Genomic DNA, 26,735 nt, shown 5'->3' on the forward strand with positions numbered 1-26,735 from the left:
CCTTTTTATCTTGAGTGGATAATCATGGATTCCAAACGCCAACCCAGAGCCGTTCCTATGGTTGCTGCCGCCCCGAGGAAAATTAATGACAGCGCCCCTCCTGACTCAAATATAGGCAAAAAAAACGAATCAAAGTGAAAAGTATGATCAAATTGGACACCCCACCAGCCACGGTGCCAGGGGCAGCTGACCCGGTTGCCCCCTCTCTTTGAACGGCTATAGCCCTGGTCCCAATGTAAATTCTTGCAGATGTTTTTGAATATTAATAGTTAAGCTTGATTTCGTATATGAGACAACTATAAACTAGAGGAAAGATAACTTTTCCTCTTATTCTATCCACTCATGCAACATACCGTACTGTTTAACATGCAGAATGGCACGAGACATCCTATGCATATTCTACGCTTGCCCAGCGAAATGGTTCTGTTATTTAAGGATGGTGATTGTGTGCTCTGTATTTCTATATTATCTGACAAAACTTGTCATATTTTCTTTTATATATATATATATATATATATATATATATATATATATATATATATATATATATATATATATATATATATATATATATATATATATATATATATATATATACACATTATGCGGAGTCGTAAATTTTGTTGAAAGACAGCACACGTCTAGAAGGTGGGAAAATCCAGCGGGCTGTCAGTCAAAGACACATACCAAGAAAATGGTCTGCGTGACTCAGCCTTACTCCAGCATAATTTTCAATTTTTGTTCAGACCTGGTCTCACCTTTATTCACTGTAAGCCACTGTGACCAAAAAGTCTAATATTGTTCTTCCTCTCTCCTTCCTCCTTGCTAGGATTTAGTTGTTTAGTTGTGTGCATTTCCGGAAATTTATTTCGCCAAGTAATACATAATGGGTGTCTTAGTTCCTGCTACTCACATCGTTGAACCCTCTGATCGGTCAATAATTTATATAGTTTTTAGTTGACCTAACAAAAGGCTAAGTGGTCTACGTTCTACGATGATTCTTTTTGTGATAGCACAGCTTCTAGCGTCTGATTCATTTACTCACGTTTTCCCGATAAAGATGTAGTTATTAAATATGACCCATTACTTTTTCCTTCAGCGAATAGTAATCAAAATTATTCAAAACATAGTTGGCTATTACCTGAAGACGTCAGGAGTTGGTCATGTAAGCGAATTCACCAATTTTTCTAAGGGAAAAATGTATATCCAATCATTATTCTTAGTATCCTGCCGTTTCTATGGACATTTGCCCTATTTTCTAAGGGTGTTTGGAACTCATCTAAAAATCGATGGTTCTTGGTACCGCCTTTCTAATGACGGGTTTGGGAACATTTATCTCTGAGCTGGTGGCTTAGTTCCACGGAAATAAAACGAAAATATTTTTTGTAGTGAGCCTCCTGAGTGGTGCAGTTGGAGTGGGGTGATACAAAGAACACTAGAAACAAGTTGCTCTTTCTCCCCCAATTTTTGATTCCATTTCTCCTCATAGATTCATAAAGATGTCGATTCTATTCGTGAACATGAATGTCGATGACATAAAATAATAGTCGATCTTAATGCTTTCTTTCACGCTTTTGGCCTTTCACATGAAAAGTGACTTTTTATTTATTATTATTATTACATATATCCTAATCCCAAAGCAAATGTAATCGTTCGACTAACGATTAATCTAACGTTTAATAACGAGGCAAATCGTTGTTATTGGTATGGAGCCTAAATAAGGACATGTGGAGCCCCCCCCTAAAAAACCAACAACAACTGAATGTCTGTGGATTTCCCCTCAGTTTTCCGTCTCAAAAGTTTTGAACGTCTTATGCGTCCTTGCCGTCGTGTTATCGTCGTGTTATCACTGGTTTGAGCACTTTGTCCAAGAGGCACGAATTCGATCCCTGTCATAGCCGGTTATTTGATTTGGGACAGGGTTCAGTAGCTTGACTCTGTAAGATGAACCAGAGTCGACCCAGCTCTAAGTGGGTACTTGGAGAAACCTGGGGAAGGTAAGCAGGAAGGGTGTGCGAAAGCACAGGATACTTGGCCCCCAACCCCATTGTACTTCCTGGCTGAAGGACCACGAAAAGGAGATCAACGCCGCCGGTTTGGACCTTAAGAGTCTAATGCCGTCATACTTACTTATCCAATCAATTTGGTAATTTCCAATCGTCAAAAATACGCTAATAAGAGCTAATATAAAAGCTAATGGGATAGAGGATTTTGTTCTTGTTCATACTCAAACAGAAATTCCTGTTACTCCTCTAACCTTAATTTTCAATAAGATAGATTTATCTATGGAAAATCGAAAACTTCATGACATTTGAGGATGAGTGGGTCTGGACCTCCCTTCCCCTCTGCGTGCCACCTGCTTAAGCGCTCTTCAACTGTCCCTGCTAGTCAAGACAATGCTCATCACTTTTTTTTCTTTTTTTTACTGCAATAGTTTACATGTCTTCTATGAAACGACCAGGAGATTAGGCTACGGTTCATTCTTATCTAGCTCTATTGATCCATTCTGTTGTAATTAAATCCTAATAAATATTTTATTCTTCTTTTTAGCACCATTGTATTTCCAGACACTAGGCTATATATATATATATATATATATATATATATATATATATATATATATATATATATATATATATATATATATATATATATATATATATATATATATAATATCAATTCAGTTACTGAATATCCAAAATTATATAAAACTTTGACAATGTTAATCATGCTCAGGCCCTTTTGCAGAAACTTATTTAGAAGGGTGGGGGAGTACAATGCAAAAATAGGTATTATTTTGTTGCCGAGTCATACCACTAACGCCCAGCCCAAGCCAGAACTTGGGTCTTCGGACACCTGTGCTCGAACCAATGTCCTAAACGCATACGGTTATAAATCGAATGTGGTGGTATCTACTCGGTCAGTGTGGATCAACTATTATAAATGCAGATGCTTTGTAATATGGAATAATATTTATGTAAAAAGATTCACTAGACTGCATTTGTGTAACACCTCGTCACTCAAGTTTCTGATTTTATGCTCGAAATTACAATCCTCTATTTGGATCACCAAATCATGTCATAAAAGAGACACCAACAATTTTGTTTGTGAGAATGATAATTACTGTAGTCAGACTTAAAATACTATGCTATTGAAAATGCTATATCTTAATGATAGCTTATAATTTCTAGAGAGAAGCAATGCAATGTCCCGCAGCACAGTCGTCGATGAGCTCTTATGAAGCAGACTCTTAATTATATTGTACATTTTTTTTTCTAGTAATTACTCTTCAAAATAAGATGACCGTTTGAACTTTTTACTCGGACTTCACTTTAAGCCATTTCAATCTTTTGTTTCTCCTCACAAGTTAAGCTTGGATTCATAGATGATGAATATCAAAGCAATCTAGAAGGTTGTCGTTCCACCACCGATGGAACATGAATGAAGACTAATCCCTAATTTGGCTTGAAAGCAGTCTATATAGTTTTACATATGCCATTTCATCAATCTTTCAAAGCTGATCAATTAGAACTGGCACACTACCAAAACCAGAACCGAATCTAGGAATGATCTAAATATACTGAACGAATTAATCTTGGGAATCCCGAATAGGCCATAAGATGCCTGGTCAAGTCCATATCCAGGGGGTACGGGTTTGAGCCCTCCTCTTCCAAAAATGTTTTGTCTGGCTCGTAGAAACGTAACAAAAATGTGCATAAACAGATTTTGATGCGTTTTTAAAGTCCTTTTACCCCCCTCCCCCTGCCCCCAACAGAAAATACTCCCTACGAACAAAAATACTGGATACGCCCTTGTGTGTGCGATATGGATTCTCGGAGAAGAGTAATTTCTGCTTTGGTGTTTCTTCTTCTTTTTTCAATCTGTATTGTACTTAATCGCCAGGGGACGAGGTGATTTCCCTAAAGACAGTTCTAAATTCCTGTCAATGGGTCTCTTGAAAAGAAGATGTAACGCTAGGACATCTGACATGCGGGGACGCAGGAGGAGGTGGCCTAAGGTTAGTGTCCCCCTCCACAATGTCTTGTGAATTCTGCTGGTTTTCCTGCATCATCTGATATTTTCTACATATTCTCTTATTTTTGAATTTTCGAAGCTGTGCTCCCCCACTCCCAAACACAGTTTTTACGGGACTGGGCTCCGAAATTTTGAAACTAAAATGTTTTTTTTTCGTGGTACTATGAGCCAACGGTCATATTAATAAAATGACAATAGCCAGTACACATTTTTATGGAAAAATGGCTTTTTGGCTCATATAGATTATGCTCTTTGAGCAACCATTGCAATTGATAAACATAGTCGAACAGACGGTGTCTGTAGAAATTAGCTCTGAAATCACTTCTGTGGTTTTTTTCTGGCATGGCAATGCATTTATTACTAAAGTGAGGAAACTTTGTTACAGATACACACGTGTGACCCTTTGGTTGGTACCAATAGAGGGGAGTAAATATCAGCTCTTATGGCCAGTATTTTTCTTCTTTTTTTTTCACAGACCATTCTTAGGGTGGAAATCACTCACTACTCTATGCGTTCCTGTTTCAAGCTATGACCCTTCGGGTGTATAATCAGATAAAGGTGAACGAATAGAAAAATATACAACGAATATAAATATTTGTTTAATTTCAGCTTATGCTTCAACGTCATGTCAACAGTCATTTTAATGCTCAATGTGTTTCCAATGGTACTCAATGCACGAAAAAGAATGGAGATATTACCCCCACGAAACATGTCAGGAAGAATAGTAGAAAGCTGCGCCTAAGGAAAAGGAAATCACCTGGTAAAATTCCATTTATTAATGAAGTCGTTTTTTATGTAATGGATTATCGTAGTACCCATTTCTAGTTAAGTAGAAAAAAACCTATATGTTGTATTAAGTTTATAAGGTGCCTTAAGGCAAGAGATTGTGAGGAAGGTTGTTGCTTTACTTCTCGTGAATCAGAATTTTGGATACAATTAATTTTTTGTATTTTTGGAAAAAGTGATCATTTTCTTTATTAAGGATCAAGGTGGATCTACTCCTTAAATGTCTTCCTAAGCCCAAATAATACATTTCAAGAAACTATTGCGGTTGACAATAATTATTTCAGACTCTCTTCGTGTATCCTTCTTGGTTTGAAATGATGGACCGTTTCTGAGTTATTTTTTCTCGTTTGTTCAAAAATAGGTTATAATAAATTTAGGGTTTGTGCGGCATTATAGATATAAACGATGTTGTACATATATATATATATATATATATATATATATATATATATATATATATATATTATATATATATATATATATGCATTCAGATGGTATGGATTTTGTCCACACCTATATACAACTGGAAAGTCGGCGCTTGGAACTGGCTAAAGCTTTATTTTTGTTGAAGTTCAAGGTAGGTTTAGTTTTGAACTAAGGTTCAAGACAGTAAAAGGATCAAGCGAAGGAGTACCTATAGTATTTAGATACTCGTGTTTTTCTTTTCTTTTTTTTTCGTTTCATTCTGGCTTTGAACAAAAGTTTCCCGACAGTTTGATACATAGAAACACAGACTTACTTGACATTGTCTATCCTAGTTGGACAAATAACGGTAATCTGTTAATAATATTTTCGAGGGGATAAATTCAAAGCTTCTCCCTGCGCAGATGGGATCTATGTACCCTTTAAACATTACGCGTCTATTTTTGTATTACAGGCTGGCATATTAGGTTTAGTTGGAAAGTTCCTAAAGCGAATATTTGATGGATAATGTTCAATGCGAAACTGTTGATTTAGTAAAAAGCGACAGTTCTTCCGTCCTCATCATACAAAACCAATGGTTATGTAAAGTTGGGAGAGAGGGGCTCCTTCGATAAAGTTTCTAATGTCCCTTTTAAGAGCCAACACTGATCAGACATTAATCATCCCTCTGTAAAGTTCCATATGCACCTGCAGCCACGCATGGCACTGGATCTACGTTCCGCTAGCCATTCAATTCAGAACGGTTAAAAAAGTGTGCCTCGGATAGTGGTATGCTAAGTGCAGCCCAATGGGTAGGACCCCAAGCTATGAAAATGTGCTTGTGTAAAACAGAGGCTTCATAAATACTTTTGGTACTTGTTGGCTTTTGGAAACACACCCAAGAAGTGAAGTTAGGTTAATCCCAATGAAAAATTACAAAATATGATGGTAAAATAATACTTTAGAAACAAAATTATGGAAACCTAACTCAATAGCCCAAATTATACAAGTTCAATGCATTCCGTCTTAAGTCCAGTGCACTGTATCATCCGTCACTTGTTTTGTAGGTATGAAGCTGGTTTTCTGAGATGTAACCTAAGCCCAATTGTTGAACTTGTTTCTAATAACCAACAAATACCATACTTTTTGTAGACATGCTGGATACGTTGAAATCAGTCATGGAAGGATGTTCAGTCTTTATGATTGAAGGCCCCAGATCCAGGTGCATGGGCCTGTCTCCCTCCGACATGGCACAATTTATCAAAGAACTTCAAAAATTATGATTGAAGGGCTCAAAATGATTCCTCTGGGCCCACGCCCCTTCTATTCTCCAGCTCCTATGTGTTTTAAGCGTAACTTCTCTCATATCTTTTTTGGCTTATTTCTGGCTTTAATGTCGCTTTTCACTTATGTTTTAACAAAATCGCGTTTGAAATGACTTAATTTAGTACCATTTAAGCATGAATGCCAAAAGTAATATCGCTGTTAATTTTCTGAAGAATCAATACAAATGGCATGTTCAACTTAACCGTATATGCTTGCATATCTCGTTCACTTGCAATGTTCTTAAGGTCTGTCCTCAAAAGCTGAGGCATGGAATTCTTGTGAGCGGGAGGTCAAACTAAGAAAGAAACCTTGAAACAACTTCATATTGTCAACTTGGCTTCTTCTGTAAGTTCTCTCACTGGATATGTCAAGAATCGAGACCCCAGCCCCCTCTATTGTTACGCCCCTATCTACTCTTCATTTTATTTGTTTGGTTTTATAGTTTTACGTCTTCCATTGCCCCTTTTAAGGAAAAATCCTTGATCTTGACCTTTTCCTCCTTCAGAACAGCCCTGGAATTTCGGTTTCCTCTTCATTCAAAATGGTAATCAGTAGGAAGAGAAATTTCTGTTCCAGTTTGTGTTTCCAAGTGAAAATTAAGAACTTAACAACATTACAAAATGATGCAGGGGTATTCCATGCTTATCCAAAGGAAAACAAAACTGAAGAGAATTGGCTTTTTAACAGGAATTTAATTGGAACTAAGAATTGCTAGCGTTGTGGAAAGTGTAGCCTTACTCATTTAATTTTTTTCATCTTTAAAAATTATAGAGAATTTGAGGATTCGAATAAGAAATGCAGGATGGGGTTAATTTTCTTTTGACTAAATTGAGTTTCTGTTCTTATTGGTTCTATATACTAAATGCATCCAAAGCGCTAAGCCTAAGAGTGGTCGACCCCACGAAAAATTTGCGTGTGAGGTTATACTTCCCAATCCCTCCTTCCTATTCTTAATACCATTCTGCTGCCAAGCGTGCAATAATATTTATGATCAAAGGGGCTATTTTGGGGGGGGGGCTGGCTCGCCATATTCAGCTCATCTCCCTTTCAATATATTGAAAACAAATATTTAGTCGGTCCTTCCAATTTTTGTATGGCCAGGGGTGGCTCTGGCCCTAAAGTCCCTCCTCCAAAAATGAATGTATAAAATCTGTATTATATTGTATCGAATGAATTTAGGTCCAATCATAACCTCTTGAAAAATAATGTAATTAAAATGAGAAGCCGAAGGAGTAGAATCCCTGTCCCATGGTCATGTGATCCTTTTGGACAATCTATGTAAATTTCCTCTGTTTTTACGAATTTGCCCTACCCCTGAAACAAAATCCTTAGTACATGTCTGTGTAAATCAAATGACGAGACAATTTATTCCCTGGCATGTACTCCCCCCCCCCATACTTGTCTTTGATGTACACAAATCAATCTGGTGCATAACCCATTACATAAAATACTAGCTTTGAAATAATTAACAGTCGTCTTATTTACTGACTTTTCTTCTTTGAAGATGTTCATAACTAACATATTTATGTTTGTATTATGTTCATATACATTATTTTCATAAATTATTATTAAATAACTTATAAATAATATAATTAACGATTGTCTTATCTGACTTTTCTTTTTGAAGATATAAATTAACATGTAAATAATATAATTAACAATCGTCTTATTTACTGAGTTTTTTTCTTTGAAGATGTTCATAAATAACATGTTTATGTTCATATTATGTTCGTATTATGTTCATATATGTTATGTTCATTGCTAACATATTTATGTCTGTATTGTGTTCATATATATTATATTCATAAATTATAGTTAAATAACATGTAAATAATATAATTAACAATCGTCTTATTTACTGACTTTTCTTCATTGAAGGTGTTCATAAATAACATATTTATGTTTATATTATGTTCATGTATATTATGTCCATAAATTAACATATATATATAACATAATTAACAATCGTCTTATTTACTGACTGTTTTCCTTTGAAGATGTTGATGTTTTCCTTTGTCATACATAACATATTTATGTTCGTATTATGTGCAGATATGTTATGTTCTTAAATTAACGTATTAAAACGTAAATTACATAATTAACAATCATCTTATTTACTGACTTTTCTTCTTTGAAGATGTTCATATATATTATGTTCTTAAATTAACATATTTAATAACATAATTAACAATCATCTTATTTTCTGACTTTTCTCCTTTGAAGATGTTCATAAATTTTCCGGTTATATGAAAAAAAAAGCAGAAAAAGATGCATTGTGTTCAAAAGCCAATTACTAAAATTATATCAAATAAAAGTGATAGCTAGCATAAAGATGTCAAATTTGGAGGCTAGTTAAAATCATACCAACTTAAAATAATCATTATTAATAGAATCTTTCACGTTCGTGATAAGCTCCAAAGATTTGCATATAAGTAAAGAATTAACCGGTGCTTTTTATCAATTGTCAGTGCCTTTCTCTGGTCTCAGAGAAATTGTAGGAAAGCCGCTCGACCGTACAAGATCAAAAGAAATTAACATTTCTGGCCTTTTGTTTCACTTGATTTTTTCTCTGTTTTCAGCGAAAACTTTGGTGGATAGTGATTAGTTTCAAATTACCGCTCTTCTAACTGGTCTAACGGGACACATACACTTATGAACTAAATCACTACTGAATTATTGCTGTGGTGATGGAATTATGCCATTCAGGGTTTGAAATATCACTGTCTCTGTATTGGATTATTATTCTTGGCCTTTAGCATAAATTTATTATACTTCTGCTGCAAATTAGCCTCACAATTATTTGAGGACCTAAAGAAGTCAGACCCTAAAGAATGCGATTCTATTTCAATTACTCTTCATCGGGGGGTCTAAATAAAACATTTACCATCCGGAGCTAAAGTTTGCTTTCATAACATTTCTAAATACACCTCCACTTTCATATATATATATATATATATATATATATATATATATATATATATATATATATATATATATATATATATATATATATATATAAATAAAAAAAGAATTAAAAAAAATGTTAAGTATTTTCATTTGGAAAAGCCGACCTTGAAAAAGGGGTTGGATTGACACTACACTCGGCGATTTCAGGCAGAGTTCTTTCAGGGGGCTTGCCAAATTTGTCAAAATGTGTAGTTCAGAATATAGATAAGTTCTTCTGGTTGTTGTGTAAATTAGGCCACCGATGGTTTATTGTTTATCCCCTAATTATGAAAGAAAGAAAACTTGCACTTACGTCTGAAAAAAAATGCTCATTTGACAGAAAGTGAATTATTTTAGCTGCGTTTTAAGCCGCTCTTACGAAATCTGAAAGGGATCTTTTAATTTAATTAAATCGATTCTTTTAATTTGATTAAAAGTGTTGATGGAAGTGAATTTCTTTTTATGTTTGTCAGTAAAGTTTATCTGAATTCCTGTCTCAATTTAGAACTGTTTTTGTCTTGCCTATTGAAAAAAGAAGAGGAAAACGCTTACACTTGATGGAAATGAGTGTAGGCCTTAATTTTGGCAACAAATAAATTGATTAACGGCAAGGTCAGTCTCCATGCATGTTTCATGCCACGTAAACCGGTATCGATTGTAAACAATAAATCAGTCAACCATAAAGCGCATGCTAAAGGGGACCCCTAAAACCTTTTGAAAAATAAGATAGAGTGGATGAAACCAGACGTTGTTCAATTCCAGACGCCTACAGGATGTAACCAAATCCTGCTTTCCGTAAGGGTTTTCAACTATGTACTCTAGAGATTTCTCAGTTAGAGGAAGTTGAATAACAAGGCAAATCTGGTGGCTATTTTCGCTTCGGTGTAAATAGAAGCAGTAGCCAATCTTATTGATCTGGAACAGATTAAAAAAGGCAGCAATTCGTTGTCAATGTCAAAATCGTCCGTGGCATTGCAGAATAATTGCGAAACTCCTATTTATGCGGAAAAGATTAAAATGCAGCATCGATGCTAGGGTTTCAGTACCCAAGGGGAATCTCAGTTTTTGCCCCCCCCCCCCATCACTACCACAATGTAAGTAGATCGATAGACGAAAAACCTTCAGTCCCCCCGTCCCCCTCGGAGGTTGCACCCGGGTATCCCTGCCCCCTTCGCCTCCAGTTACACCACTATAAAGATGCAGCTTTGAAATTCTTTTTCTGAAGGTTGAATATTTCATATCGGATTAAAAGGAGTATGATTTATTTTGTTTTTTGGTTGTAACAATAATTACTAAATGAACTGAAAAACCCTCTCCCTCTCTATCCTTCCGCCTGTCTCTCCCTATCCTTTTTTTGTGTCTCCACATAGTTTTCGGTTCTCCACAAGTTATCACATTTTCGGTCAGCAATAACTTGTTTCATTTTTCTTGCACCGAAATGATGTTTGAAAGATCTTGATCTTTCAAACACTTGATCTTGAAGACAGTTCTTATCAAGTTTTAACCATTTTGGTCAGCAATACCTCCTTTTATTTGTCTTGCGCCGAAATAGTCTTTATCGAAAGATCTTGATCTTTCAAACACTTGATCTTGAAGACAGTTCTTATCAAGTTTTCTCCATTTTGGTATGTAATTCCTCATTGTTTCATTTGTCTTGCGCCGATTAGTGTTTGAAAAATCTCGATCTTTCAAACACTTCATCTTGAAATTCTCACTAAGTTTTCACCATCAGCAATACCTCGTTGTTTCATTTGTCTTGCGCCGAATGGTGTTTGAAAGATCTTAATCTTTCAAACACTTGATCTTGAACATAATATTATTAAGTTTTCACCATTTTGGTCAGCAATACCTAGTTGTTTAATTTTTCTTGTGCCGAAATGGGGTTTGAAAGATCCTGATAGGAAATTAAAAAGGAAAATAAATACAGAAACGAAAGCAAGTTATCCGTGAAAACAAATCTTGAGAAATTTGCCTATAGCAGTTCAAAAGGTGTCAAGCTCCAAGACATAAATTTGGCAAAAAAGCGATTTTTTTCAGTTTTCGATCATGTTAATAACCGGTCAATTTGTGAGCTAAAATAATTTGTTTGTGCCTTCAAGAAAAGAAAAACATGGTTTTGGTGTCAAAAATTTGTATTTTTCGCCTCTTCTCCTAGCGAGAAAAGGATAGATGATCTTACTTTTCTGTAATTCCCTACGCTTTTCATGTAATTCATCTGTTTTTTACTCTTTATATGAATATTTTTCTGAGCCGTTTTCTCAAAATTTGTTAAGCAAAATCTTAGTTTCATAAATAAAATTGGGTGATCTATATAGATATAATATAGAGCCAGGGGGGCAAAAATTGATTTTTATCAAGGTCGTCTGTTAATCCCTTCAATGTACAACAAATGTCTAAAATCTAGGGGTGAAACCTTATACAATGCTTGAATAGTATACTCAATTGCAAATTTTAACATTATTTGTGGAAAAATTCTAAACTTTTGGATTTTTTTTTTTTACAAAATAATTAAATTAGTAAAAATTAAGCAAAAATTCTGAATCAGAGAAATTAAGAAAGTACTTAACAAGTGGGCTCTCAGACGGGACCAGTCAACAAGTCACTGCTGCTATCCACACAGTATATGTATCTAAGTCAACACAGTATCTAAGTCAATTTTTGTTTAGTGCACATAATGTGATTCGATTTTAGATGGCTGATATAGGCTGTGTTCAGGGAATCGGTTTTAATAAAAAAAAAATCGGTTGGAGACCTACCACCCCTCAGGGAGTCAATCATAGCAGGAAATCGAGAATAAATTTATTTGGATGGAGAGGGGCAGTCTGTACGTCTTCCGTTGATATGCGTCCTTAGGCATGACTATTCGCCGTTTAATTAAGTATGTTATTTTCATGTAACTATAAGATACTAATTTACTTAATACTTTATTCGTAAAAAGTGAAATTGATAGCACTAATTCATCTGTGAAATTATTCATTTTAAGGCCGATAGAAGCTGTACCCTTTTGTTTGATTTTTCTCTTTCAGTAACTCAAGTCTTATTGATGAAGTTGATTTCTTATTAGTTTTGAGTTATTTATTTTACAGGACATGATCTTGATTTTTTCGATGACGTGGCTGCTCAGAAAATAACCTCCATTATAACAAGAAAAAAGCACAAATCTCAAATTGTACTAATCGAAGATCAATCCTGTGAACTCGTCGGTGATTCAATTAAATTGAAAAGCGAGGTGAGTTAATGCCCATTTATTTATTCCTTTTATTCTTATAGACTGCGATATTGTGAGGTTACTTCAAAAAGCAATGTTTTCAAAGCCTTTTTTTCTAATTAAATGCAAAAAAGAAAACCTTAAGGGGTAGGAGTTGGAAGATTTTTCAAGGGAAGATCTTTCTGTGATTCTAGAGAGTGAAGTTATCTTTTAATTGTTTTTTTTCTACTGTTTAGTTTTCATGCGCGTAAGTAGGATACTCTTAGAAATCATGTCAAATCCCAGGAATATTTAATCTGATTTCTTAAGAGTTTTCGACCCAGAGATCCTCCATTCTTCGCCACCTGGTGTACATTTCAAAGTACCATGTGTGCCCTACAGTTCCTCCACACGTACAATCCTCACAACGCTTGGCCCACGCCACCTTGTGTACGTGATTTCCGTAAGTTGTCTACCCCTCATTTTAGCTAGTGGTAATTTTATCCATTTAGATTTTTAATGGAATTCTCTGATTGGCTCGAATTAATGCTAGCTAATTCGAGCATTAGTAAAATTAAGCCGTGAATCCAGCTTTAGGTACATTAGGCCGTGAGTATAAACTCAAAGTTACTTAGTGCCTTAAAAAAGTAGCACATGTCTTGTAATCTTAATTTAAATTGTAGACATTGCTTGTAGGTGTTGGTTTTTGGATTCTATTTTATCTACTTTGCTTGAAAACTCTTGTGAAGCCAGATCAAGTATTCTCGTAATTAATCTTTTTACGTAAAACTAGTCAAGTTGTATGTATAAACAATCTAACTGAATTTAAATTTACGTCTATTTTGTGAAAGCTCTCATTGCTAACATCCTTTACAGGGTTGCCAACCTGTGAAAATAAAATCACTAGATCTTAATGATTTCTTGGTGGATTTAGTGATTTTCCTCAATAATCGAGTAATTCGTGCGCTGATTTAGTGATTTTTTTCTGTAACCAATATAAAAAGTCACTAGAAAGAGTGATAAACCCTTATCCGTTGTCCTGATTTTAATGTTTTGTTGACAATACACTATAAAGACATGTGTGCCAATGTGCCGACATGTGGATTGAAAAATTTTTTTTTTCTTCAAACTGCATGTTCTGTTGGGCCAGTCCAAGGTTTTTGTTGACTAGGAGGGGAAGAATGCTCTTACAGCTCATTCCATAGTTTTTTCTTGCTCCTAAACAGCTTTTTAAAAATGAGTTAATGTAATGAGGTAAGCAGGGAACTACTGCTCTGCTTACCGATTTCTTGTATAGTAGTTTTACATAGTCCTTCACACGGCATCCAATCCGCAGAACTTTGTTTGAAACATAATATTGTTGTTTACATATATTTATGTTGTTTAAGAGCCTTCAAGCCCCTGTCTATTGTATTAAGTTTTTTTTTTTTTGAACATAAACAAAAAAAATTTCGATCAAGTTTTATGCTTAGTATTCTCGTTATTTCACTGGTCGATGAAAATAAGATTTGGAAGCTTCGCGGAAAACATCATTTTTTCGGGGAAGCCTAATCCAAAAGATCAGAAAAATTACAAGATGCTGCTGAGTAATGCGGGCTCATTACGAAACATTCTACAAACACAAACAATGAATTTTTTAACTAAGGCATTAAAGGTAATCGTTGAAATATTGCAAACAGAAAACATAACATCTTAGTTGAAATTTACATTCAATAAAAATTTACTATAATCATGATATTCTTCTTAATGACTTACGGGTTATTTGTAAATCAATGAAGAAGAGTGTCCAGAATGAAAGTATATTCTGAATTCAAATGTCAACGCCAATCTCTTTTTCTTCCTTGCAGTATATCGGCCATTTCAAAATGACTTCAATTTAATAATTAAAAGGTAAATTGTCTCAGGTAGTTTTTGAACAAGAGATAGTGAAAATTCTCATCCCAATCGATACTAGTCTGTAATGAGCTGCTTGGAACAGATTCGTTTCTGAAAATGTCATTGCTCGAGAAAAAAAAAATCCCTTTGGGAGTGTCTGGTATACGCTTTGCCTTTGAGAGCGTTGTGCTTTTATTATTTAAGATTTAACGACGCTTCTTGACTACTAAGGTCCCTGCGTCGGCCCTGCAGTGCATTCCTGCAGCGTGATTCGATCTCTGGGTTCCGTATTACCAAGCTAAGGTCAAATCCACTGCGCCACCACAGGACAGCGTTGGTGCTTTAAACATTCCTGAACAATTTTTAAAACTTGTAGCTGGGGAACGTACGCCACGACTAGAAAATAAATGAGAAGTCTTTTCTTCTCTGGGAGAATAATATTTCTATTTACGTAGATATAAGCTGGATAGTGTTAACACTTAGTATACTGTGTTTAGAGTACATTCCTTTGGGTGAAGTAATTCATGAAAATGGGGGAGGGGGACTTTTTAATGAACATGTGAGAAAAAATATTTTTTTGAAATAGTTGGTGTTTTTTTTTTTATGAAAACACCCACAAAAGAGAGATAGCAAAAATTTAGGGGTGGGGGCAATTCCCCCCATCATCTCTTTGAAATGATAATATAAGCATGAATGCTGAACCGCATAATTTTGTTGTAAAAACATTGATTGTCTGGTAGCTTACGTTAGGTCTATTTTTTGTTTGTTTATAATTTGGATATTCCGGAGCTAGATATGCGAAATGACTTTTTTTGTTGTTGAAACTTCAGTGGAAGTTAAATTTTTCTGTAACAATGAATTCATGATTCATACTATCAGAATGTATATTTATGAATTATTAAAATGTGAAATAATGAATTCCATATTTTCATATATATATATATATATATTGTATATATATATATATATATATATATATATATATATATATATATATATATATATATATATATATATATATATATATATATATATATATATATATATATATATATATATATATATATATACATTTTCAAGTAATGTTACCTGCATTGTTTTGGTTTTTACTGTCTATATTTACTTTTCATACTAATATTTTTGATAACATTTGAATTTGATCATTATTATAGAAAAAACTAATTTTTGTTATCTATATTTCACTATTAGTAAATAATCATATTTGTAAATTCCCGTGAATACGTATTTATGTAAATACGTAAATTTCCAAAATATATTGCTCTAATTCATTGAGCTCTTACCTATAAATAAGTGTATTATTGCATGAGCTGATTATTAAAAAAAAGCCAGGGATTTATAACATTATAATAATAATATTTATTTCTAACCCACTTACATCAAAAAGATAAATAGTGGAGTAACAAATTGAAGAAAAACGGAAAACAAATAAAAAAAAAAAAAAAATGTGATACAAAAATTTGATCAAACTAATACTTCCCAATCATACTTTATTATATGTGTCAGACTACTTGACCTTAAACTTATGAAAATTCAAGTTCACACGATTTTTATTATCTTGTCAGAAACAAATATATATATATATATATATATATATATATATATATATATATTTTTTTATGTATTTCTATGTGCCTACGATGGCCGAGGAGAAATTGAGGTAATGTATGCTAATTTATGTGCCGTCCTCACAAACATATGTTTCATTTTAATCATTAATTTACTTTTTGCAGGCAGTCTGTGGAAGGAAGAAAAAAAAGAGAGGCATGAACTCATGAAATGGTTCTTTAATTATCATATTGACGCTAGTAACAGTTTTTAATAAGTAAATTAAGACTAATGATACGCTTCAGGGTTAATTTATTATTTTAAAGTGACTGAATTCAAATGTTCGTAGCAAAACAGGAGAAGAAGGCGAATCCGAGATGATGGAGTGGCTAGTCCCCTGAACTTTTTGACCAATCAGACTTTAATCTACAAACGCGTCGATGAGCTGTGACTCATTGTGTAAAGCTTATATATATTTTTGTAAAGTATATTGAATTTACTAGTAATCGCTTCATTAAAGTAGTCTTAATCAAGTCAAATTCGCTTTTAATATGGTAGATCTTAATGAAAGTGAAACTTCACCATATGCGGATAAAATTAGCTTTTCTATCTTTCAATCCATTTATTTAACAATAATACTGGCTTGTTGTATATTCCACATTATTCCAGATGGTAAAGAATGTTTACCTTCAGAGGGGCAGGTTGTAAGTCAGATATTTAAAATTTGCCACCTTTGAGAAAAAAAAAATCGCAGTACAAGATAGATTTTACCAAAGATGGTCCTTCCGGCCTTTTTCCTCACAAAAATTTTAGAAAATGTTGATATAGAGGCTACCAAAGATGGTCCTTCTGGCCTTTATCCTTACAAAAATTTTGGAAAATGTTTAGAGACTACCAAAGATGATCCTTCCAGTCTTTTTCCTCACAAAATTTTGAAAAATGTTGAGATTGCTTTGTCTCTAAAAAATATTCAATTAGATTATTTTTTTTTTCAAAAGTAATTTTTGATTAGCTTTGTGTTTTAAACTGAGGTTAATATTTTTGTTGCTATTATTTGTTGAATTAAATTTGTTGAATAAATATAAAAAAGATTAATTATTTAAATTGGTTGCAGAGATAATGCGATCTCAACCTGTCAAAATCTAACGTCAGCAAGGGGCCTAAGAAGTCATCTTTTTGGCTGGTCGGATCATAATTGTTCTGATAAAAAAAAAAGAAGAAAAGAAGCGTGAGTGTCTGATTTGTTTTGAATTCCAACAAATAATATTTGAAGTATTTATTTACCTTTTTTTTATAGATAATTTGTCGAAGGAAGTCTAGGAGAGAAGAGGAAGTACTTATCAGATGGTCACCAGATTTGTGAGTGTCCTTTTTTTACCTAATAGAAACATATTTCCCGGCCTACATTTCTACTTTTTTAATCGTCAGGAACCATTGGAATAAATTAAGTATCGCCATGACCTTAGCACAATTTTTGCAATATAGTTAAAACCATCAGATTTTAGCTTTCATCAGAGTTCATTATAGCTTTTTTTTTTCTCGTTAAACCTCTAGGAGCCTTCTGTGACACTGGGGTTTCAGAAGCGAGAAACCCCATTCCTTAACTCGTAACTCGTTAACAACGTTGTGACCTTAACTCGTTAACAACGTTCTTTGTTAATGTCGTTGAAGACGTTAGATGTTTTAGCCTACTTTATAAATTATCGAAAGGATTCTAAGGTATGTACTGGGGCCTAAACTCGTTTCTTTATGTTCTAATAGAGTCCATATGTATAAAAGTTCTAATAATCCAGTTTGTAAAGCTCTGTAATGTTCATTGTAAAGTTATAAGATCAAACCTAAAAGTCCGGCTGAGTTACAAGCTTCTGAGTAAGAAGTGATCTCTTCTTCCTTTCCTTTTCTGTGCTTTTAAAAAGGTTACTGTATTTACAATGTTTCACGTCTTTCTTTCTTACCTTCTTTTTGAGCACAAATGCTTAGTGAAACTTGAAATATGAATGCTTAGAGATGGAGAGGATTTTCGGTAAAAAGTCGGGGAATTTAGCATTTATTCGTAACAGATACATAATTGAAAGCTCTGTTTTCGGATCACACCTCAGAAGAGGGTAGTATTATAGTGAACCAACCTCAGGAGATTTGTTTTCGAGACATATTTTCGAAGTCAACCTACCTCCAGAGCTAAATCCTCCAATTTTGGCAGAAATTTGGTAAGTGTAGTGAAAACTTATCAAAAACATCGAGGAAGGATTCAGTCCAAAGGAGCCCCAGTCCCCCCTAAAAAGAAAGAAGATTAATAAGATCTTTATTTTTACCTTTACATATAATTTGTCTAAGCACTCTGCAATTCGACAAAAACAGAACAATGAACTAAAATATGAGACAACTGTATTCAATCTCGGACTTCAAACGTTGTGCCCGCCATCTAGAAGATGTCGAAGCACTTTGTCCCCGGTTTTTATGAGTCAGCCAGGGGGTTCAACAAATTGACCCTTGGTGAGCGCTATTTGCCCCTAGGATTGGATGAATCTGATGCAAATATTCTCACCTTTATTGTAGATCCCAGAATCACTCGGAATAAAATATATATTTTTGGGCACGTACTGACAACAGTATTTTTCTTTATGCTGCTATGCTGATGTGTAAACTCATCTTGGGTTTTATGAATTTGTCAGTAATAATGTGTAGGCTGTAACCTAAACAGAATGTTGAAAAAAAGGGAACTTAATAGAAATGAAACTGCGGTGCTGGGTTAGAATATGGTCAATCATAATATGGAATAGCCGTTCCATAGGAAATGAGATTTGGGGAAGCTTTTAAAGAAACCAATGTCATTTTTGAAGTATTCCAAAAGGGGATCAAGCAATCGCTTGGTAGTTTACGGTTTTTTGGGTAGGGGATTGTAAGGAAGAGTAACTTAGTGATGCGGCAAGAAGGCAAGCGTCTATGCATCCTTTGCTGCTTACCCATTTTGGCACTGCTCTTGATATTGCTGGAACTTTTCATTTTCTGCTTCTTTATACTAAAAGTCAATTAATGAAGGCTGAAACATAGTTGGTTTCAATTATGTTGGATTAATTATTCATAGAAAATGACGGAAAAATGAACTTTGTTCACTTTAAGACTGAAAACTCCAATGTTACCGCCACTGTATTTTGTGTTGAATTTTCTAACTTAAATAACGTAATTTTTCATTGAAATGAGACAAGACAAACTATGAATCCATTCGGGAATCTGAAAATAGTTATAAATGTTCTTCATGCGAATCCCTTGTTGCGGTTTTATTTTGACTTCCCGTTATTTATAGTAGTGTAATTCTAAATTTTGTATCATGAAGCTCTAATTGTATGTAGTTACTCCCCATCCCAATCCCCAGTAGAAATGTCAATTCTGTGTTATAAAAAAAGTCCGATTTTATTTCGATGTTTTGACACTAAATGGGAATAATGTCTAATGGTGTGTGCTTCTGAAATAAATTCCGATTCGGTAACTTTTTTTTTTTTTTTTTTTTTTTTTTTTTTTTTTTTTTTTTTTTTTTTTTTTTTTTTTTGTAGGTTAGTATTATTCTTATTGCCACTTTTATACTATATTTTTGAATTCATTCTTAGTATGTGTGTTTGGATTTAACCCTAATTATATAAAATATGGTTGAAGTACTTATTAGTTTATAAATTATGGCCAATCCTCCCTCTTTCTTATTAGCTGATATCGGATCAGAGCTGGATCAGATTGCCACAACTGTAAAGGAGTTGTGGCAATCGATAAAGCAGTTGCTGTAATCTTGATCCCTTCATAGAGGTTGTTGGAATCCCTTTGTATTAGAAAATACGAAATTGAACACCACCATTTCCTTGCCTTTTTGACCTTTTGTATAGATTTAGGATATGTATGGTTATGTTACAATGAATTATTATGGTTATTAAGGCTAGGTTATTCAGTCCGTGTATTTCGTTGTTAACTATCATTTTTTACTGACATCCCTATGACCATTGTAGGGATATGATATTCATGTATAATTTGTTCAAAGCCAGTTGTACGAGCGTATCAATCTAAGTAGATGGGTTGTTTTCAGTAATAACACCATTCATTAGTCTTGAGCTAATAATAATACTAAACAAGTGAATATTTAAGCAGTATTTTTTTTTTTTTTGTAACATAGAATTTAGACATTACCAACGTTCTTTGGTAATGTCTTTGAAGACGTTAGAGGTTATATCCTACTCTGTAAATGATAGACAGGATTTTAAGGTATATGCTGTGACCTAAACTCGGTACCAACGTTATTTGATAATGCCTTTGATGGTGTTTGATGTTTTATCCTACTTCGTGAATTATCGAAAGGATTGTATGGTATATCCTGGGACCTAAACTCGTTACCAACGTTCTTTGGTAATGTCGTTAAAGGCTTTAGATGTTTTATCCTACGTTGTAAATTATCGAAAGGACTGTAAGGTATATGCTGGAACCTAAACTCGTTACCAACGTTCTCTGGTAATGCCGTTGAAACCGTTAGATGTTTTATCCTACTATGTAAAATTATCGAAAGGATTTTAAGGTGTATACTGTGGCCTAAAGATTTTACCAACGTTCTTTGGTAATGCCCTTGAAGGCGTTAGATGTTTTGTCCTACTTTGTAAATTATCGATAGGATTGTAAGGTATATGCTAGAACCTAAACTGGATACTAACGTTCTTTTGTAATGCCGTTGAAGGCGTTAGACGTTTTATCCTGCTTTGTAAATCATCGAAAGGATTGTTAAGTGTATGCTGTGGCCTAAACTCGTCACCAACGTTCTTTATTAATGCCGTTGAAGGCTTTAGATGTTTTATCCTACTTCGTGAATTATCGAAAGGATTGTATGGTATATACTGGGACCTAAACTCGTTACCAACGTTCTTTGGTAATGTCGTTAAAGGCTTTAGATGTTTTGTCCTACGTTGTAATTTATCGAAAGGACTGTAAGGTATATGCTGGGAGCTAAACTCGTTACCAACGTGTTTTGGTAATGCCGTAGAAGGTGTTAGAAGTTTTATCCTATTTCATAAATTATCGGGAGGATTGTAAGGTGTATGCTCGGACTTAAACTCTTTACCAACGTTTTTTGGTAATGCCGTTGAAGGCGTTAGATGTTTTATCTTACTTCGTAAATTATCGAAAGTATTGAAAGGTATATGCTAGGTCCTAAACTCGTTACCGACGTTCTTTGGTAATGTCGTGGTAGGCGTTAGATGTTTTATCTTGCTTTGTAAATTATCGAAAGGATTATAAGGTTTATGCTGTGATGTAGACTCGTTTTCTTAAAGAAAAAAAAAGATGTATCAACGAAATATTAACTCTAAATATGAAACTCCTGACAATCCGTAAATGGCATCCCTGTTGTTCTTACTAAACAATCACTGTTGTTCTTACTGGCTTTAACAAATAGGGAGAAGTACCCCTTTCTGTGTATGTGAGTAAAATGATTTCGTCTTCTCCTGTCTTTGTCTCTCTCTTTGTTAAAGGCGATCCTCGCTAAATTTAATGCTCAACCAGGCTGAATTAGAGTAGGTCATTTCAAGTATGGGCTTTAACAAATAGGGAGAAGTACCCCTTTCAGTGTATGTGAGTAAAATGATTTCGTCTTCTCCTGTCTTCATCTCTTTCTTTGGTAAAGGCAATCCTAGCCAAATTTAATGCTTAACCAGGCTGAATTAGAGCAGGTCAAAACAAACTTAAATTGTGGGAAATTTTAGTTACTAATGTTTCAATTAAGACTCTTTGTCGGTTGTATTCCAAATATCCGAGCAGGTATGAGAATTATTCAAAGGGACTGCATTCATTAATCACTTATTGTGTTTTCATTACTTCAAAGAATATTGTTTGCTCGATTTTTTGGTACTACTTGTTGGAATATTCCACGCAGCAGTTTATAAAGCAAACCTAAATAGGTTTTGGGCTTCATCTCAAATTTCAGTGAAAATATGTGTCGGTTTTAGCTTTTTCTCCATTTAAAAGATTCGTCACTTTCTCTTAAAAAAAAAAAAAAAAATAATAGAAAAACCGACGAAATCCCTCAAGTATTTATCAATAGCAAACTAAAAGATACTTAAAATGGGAGAGATGGCAAGTTGATTTGGACAGGCGTGACCCCTTAAAGATGTGTGTCTTTGAGTTGAGCATGAAAATTTTCCTAATTTGATAAATTTTTTGTCTTCAACTGAATCTGAATCGTAAAGTAGATGGGAGTTGTCTAGATTGCAAAACTCAGGCTAGCTTAAACCCTGTACACAGATGTATCTATTGTGCCCTTTTGGGTTAAAGTGGGTCGTTCGTCTTCAGCCCAGTGTAAACAAAAACAATGATAAAAATGAATAAAATAGTAATAACTTATATGTTATTTCTATTTTCATAATGAGCAGTTGGATTTCTATGGACATAACTAGATTATATGAATTTTACTTCATTATCAAACAGTTCGTGGTAACGAATTGTAGCAAGGAGTGACCCGGCTCAATAGTAACCAAAACTCTAAAAATGGAATTTTGATACCAATAGCCACATAAAAAAAATCCCATTTTAATGCTGATTTTAAATATATAACTTTCATCAAGATTAGTCTGACCTATCAAAAGTTACGAGCCTGGGGAAATTTGCCTCATTTTAGAAAATAGGGAAAAACAACCCCTAAAAGTCATACAATCTTAACGAAAATCACACCATCAGATTCAGCGTATCAGAGAACCTTATTGTAGAAGTTTCAAGCTCCTATCTACAAAAATGTGGAATTTCGTATTTTTTGCCAGAAGACAAATCACGGATGCGTGTTCATTTGTTTTTTGTTTTTTTTCAGGGGTGATCGTATCGACCCAGTCGTCCTAGAATGTCGCGGGTGGGCTCATTCTAACGGAAACTAAAAGTTCTAGTGCCCTTTTTGAGTGACGAAAAAAATTTGAGGGCACCTAGACCCCCTCCCACGCTCATTTTTTCCCAAAAGTCACCGGATCAAAATTCTGAGATAGCCATTTTATTCACCATAGAAAAAAACCTAATAACTATGTCTTTGGGACGACTTACTACCCTGCAGTCTCCCTGGGAGGGGTTGCAAGTTACAAACTTTGACCTGTGTTTACATATAGTTATGGTTACTGGGAAGTGTACGGGAGTTTTCAGGGAGATTTTTTTTTTGGTTTGGGAGGGAGAGTTGAGGTGGGGGGGGGGGGTTACGTGGGAGGATCTTTCCATGGGAAAACTTCTCATGGGGGAAGAGACTTTCAATGAAGGGGGCGCAGGATTTTTTTTTGTATTATTAAAAAAAAACAAGGAAAAAATAAATATGAGAAGTTTTTTCTACTGAAAGTGAGGAGCAGCATTAAAACTTAAAACGAGGAGAAATTATTGCGCATATGAGGGGTTTACCCCCTCGTAATACTTCGCTCTTTACGCGGAACTACTTTTAGTAATTTAAACTATTTATTCTACGGCCTTTGTGATTCAAGGGTCATTCTTAAGGAATTGGGACAGAATTTAAGCTTTAGTATAAAGAGCGAGGTATCGACGAGGGGTGAACTCCCTCATATACGCAATAAAAATATACGAATATAGAAGTTCGTTACGTAAGTTAATTCGTAAATTAGGTATATTTTTTACTAATGAAAATGTTGGTAAAACAATTAAAAGTTCTAGTTGCCTTTTTAAGCAATCAAAAAGTTAGAGGGCAGCTAGGCTTCCTCCCTCTCTTCTTTTTTCTCAAAATTTTCCGATTAAAACTATGAGAAAGCCATTTAGCCAAAAAGAAAATTAATATGCAAATTTCGTTTTAATTATTTATGTGCGGAGAGCCAAGATCAAAACATGCATGAATTAAAAAACGTCCAGAAATTAAATAAAAAAAAACAAGTTTTTTTAAATGAAAGTAAGGAGCGACATTAAAACTTAAAACGAACAGAAATCACTCCGTATATGAAAGGGGCTTTTCTTCCTCAACGCCCCGCTCTTTACGCTAAAGTTTTTTCCTTTTTTAAAAAGTAGAGCTAAGAGAAAGAGTCAAACTTTAGCGTACAGAGTGGGGCGTTGAGGAAGAAAAGCCCCTTTCATATACGGAGTAATTTCTGTTCGTTTTAAGTTTTAATGTCGCTCCTTACTTTCATTTAAAAAAAGTTGTTTTTTTTATTTAATTTATCCTAAGAATTGAATACAAGTTTCTTCTTTTCATCAGTTTCGTATGAGACCCATCCATAACATGATTTTACTAATACTGAGCCATTGTTAATTTGAGTCAATCAGAATTTTTAACCTAATTTTTCAGCCGATCGGAGAATTCTATAAAAAAAAAAATTTCGATTAGCCCAAAATATCGCTAGTTAAATTTCGGTATTAGTAAAATATCATTGTGGATGGTCCTATACTTTTTGAGAGGCTTGATAACGTCTATGTAGCTGGCCGGAACTGATAACCAGTGGTGGATCCAGGGGTTCGAGAGGACCCCGGGCCCCCAAGATTTTTTTTGAGTACTCTTATCCTGTTTTTTACTCTTAAGAATAAATTCGTCAGTTTGGTTAATTGTTGGCACCTTTAGCCCCTCCAAGATTTTGTTTAGCGGCGCCCTTTTCATATTGGACTTCCCTCAAGATTTTGCTCTAGATCCGCCCCCTAATGACCACAGCCGTTCCACTGTTTTTTAATAAGTGGGTCTTGTTCGTTTAGTATTTAAATAAATCATTTTTATAATTCTGCTATTAAGGAGTGCTATGTAAACTTAATGGACCCAACGTAACAATTAATCATGTGCGAAATTATTTTTACTTAAAAGAATTGATTGTTCTGAATTGATTTAGAATTTTATTGAGTAATTTTTTTGTTTTATTAGTTTTTGTAATTAATGCTGGAAATGGCTACTTGACTTTGAACTATTTTCTTGCGCTGTTTGTTTGTTGCTTGTTTAGTACTTTTTTTCAAAAATAATCTTTGTTTCAGGTTTTCAGAAGAATGGGTGTCTTGCCATTGTGTGCCAAAAGAAAAACTGGTGAATTTAAGCCGAATTCCTGCTGTTTTTCGTCAAAAAATCTTAATAGCCGCTAAGCCTCAGTCTTCTTCACAAAATCGTAAACGGCCGAAACTGGACGATGCTCCTTTAACTTAATGGAAAATAAGTGAAATAGTGCATTTTAGGCAAAAAGTGCTGTGAAATAGGTTTTTTTTGTATAACGGATTTACGTGAAATTGTCATGAAAGATGTTGCTACTATAGACTTTTCCTTTTTTAATTTCTTATTAATTTGGAGATACTCTTGCCTGCACTTTGCGTAGCAATATCGTTTTTTGGCGTATTTTATTGTGATTATTTAGTGCGTACTTGACCTTGAGTCAAAAAACAAATCACTGCCACTGGTCTGGCTGATTTCCCACATTGACCAATGGGATCAGTCCTTTTTCTATATTTAACCAATCGTTTTTTTTTTTTTTTCGCAAAATATTTGCTTTCCCGTTTACTCTCCGTAGATTCGATTAAATAAATAACTCAATAAATAACTCAGTGGATTATATTGATACGTTTTCTTTGTTTTGAATGCCCTGATGACAGACCCGTTCCTAAGGGGAACAACCGGAGCATTTCCCCCGGGTGCCGCACATTCAGGGACGCCACAGCTGGGGAATTACCCCTTTTGATCCAATTTTTCCCAATGATTTGCCCTTTTTTGCTTATATTTGATTCGGGTGGGAGGCACTGTTATTAATTTTTCAGTGGGCACCACCAACCCTAGGGACGGTTGCGATAAAATATTGTATAGTTGCTTAAATTCTGATCTTGCATTTTTGACCAATAGTTCCAGTTTTGTTCCTTCAGTTCTTACGAATTTCTTAAATTCTGAACAAATAATTTCATAATTTCAAAATATATATATTATCTCGAGTGCTTATTGTAATCCCCAAAAATTGTACATTATTCTACATTATAAGTTGTGCATTGTTCTGGACATGGAGGGACTAAGCAAGTTCCTCCTATTCTCAGATAGATTTCGCTACATGGCATTCATCCATGGCGCCATCAATTATTTACCTTTAGTCTGGGCATTCAGGATCTTTTCTTTCTTAACGATTGAAGTTCTTTGTGCAAAAGTTTTTATAGTGTTTTGCGTTAGGTGTCGCCTGAGAGGTAGTTCTGCATTGAAATTGTTCTTGAAACGAAGTTTTTTTTTTTCATAAATATTCCTGTCTACAAGTTCGAGTGCTAATTCTATGGGACAAGATTCGTGGACTCATTAATCAATGCAACTGCGTCCTAAAGTTAGTTCAAAAGAGCAAGTAATTAAGATTTCTTGAAGGAAAGTTTCGAAATTGGGTGAACAGTGACCGACTCATCGATGTTATTGGTCGGAGTAAGCAGGTAAATGGTTTAGAATATTTAGAAAACACATCCTGTGTTGAAAAGTACTGAAAAAAGAAAGAAAGCTAGAAAAACCGGTTATTTGGATGTAATGCTTCGAAAATAGTTGTGGATGGCCACAATTTTAACATATTATTTAGTATCCTTTCTAGTACTTGGGTAATTTTCCTGGGTTCATTCCATTTTGATTTCAAGCCAGTTTTTGTACAATCATCAACCGAAATGGCTGAAATCAACCTCCTCCCTGGGGTTC

The 26,735-nt window shown here is 34.3% G+C and overlaps 1 protein-coding gene across 3 annotated transcripts in view; it reads left to right on the forward strand.

The window, feature by feature from the left end:
- LOC136038658 (zinc finger protein AEBP2-like) overlaps positions 1-26,532 on the forward strand; it is a 147,883-nt gene extending 121,351 nt beyond the window's left edge. For 2 of the 3 annotated variants that reach the window (XM_065721916.1, XM_065721918.1), the window contains 4 exons: positions 4,645-4,795; positions 12,582-12,724; positions 17,421-17,482; positions 25,073-26,532. In XM_065721916.1, coding sequence (XP_065577988.1) covers positions 4,645-4,795; positions 12,582-12,724; positions 17,421-17,482; positions 25,073-25,238 — 522 coding nt within the window. In that variant the 3' untranslated portion in view covers positions 25,239-26,532. Of the gene's footprint in view, positions 1-4,644; positions 4,796-12,581; positions 12,725-16,308; positions 16,476-17,420; positions 17,483-25,072 lie in introns of those variants that run through there. The other variant, XM_065721919.1, reaches the window with a different exon arrangement.
- The last annotated feature ends 203 nt before the right edge of the window (positions 26,533-26,735 follow it).

Source organism: Artemia franciscana, chromosome 18 (genome assembly GCF_032884065.1).
Source record: "Artemia franciscana chromosome 18, ASM3288406v1, whole genome shotgun sequence".
NCBI lineage: Eukaryota > Metazoa > Arthropoda > Branchiopoda > Anostraca > Artemiidae > Artemia > Artemia franciscana.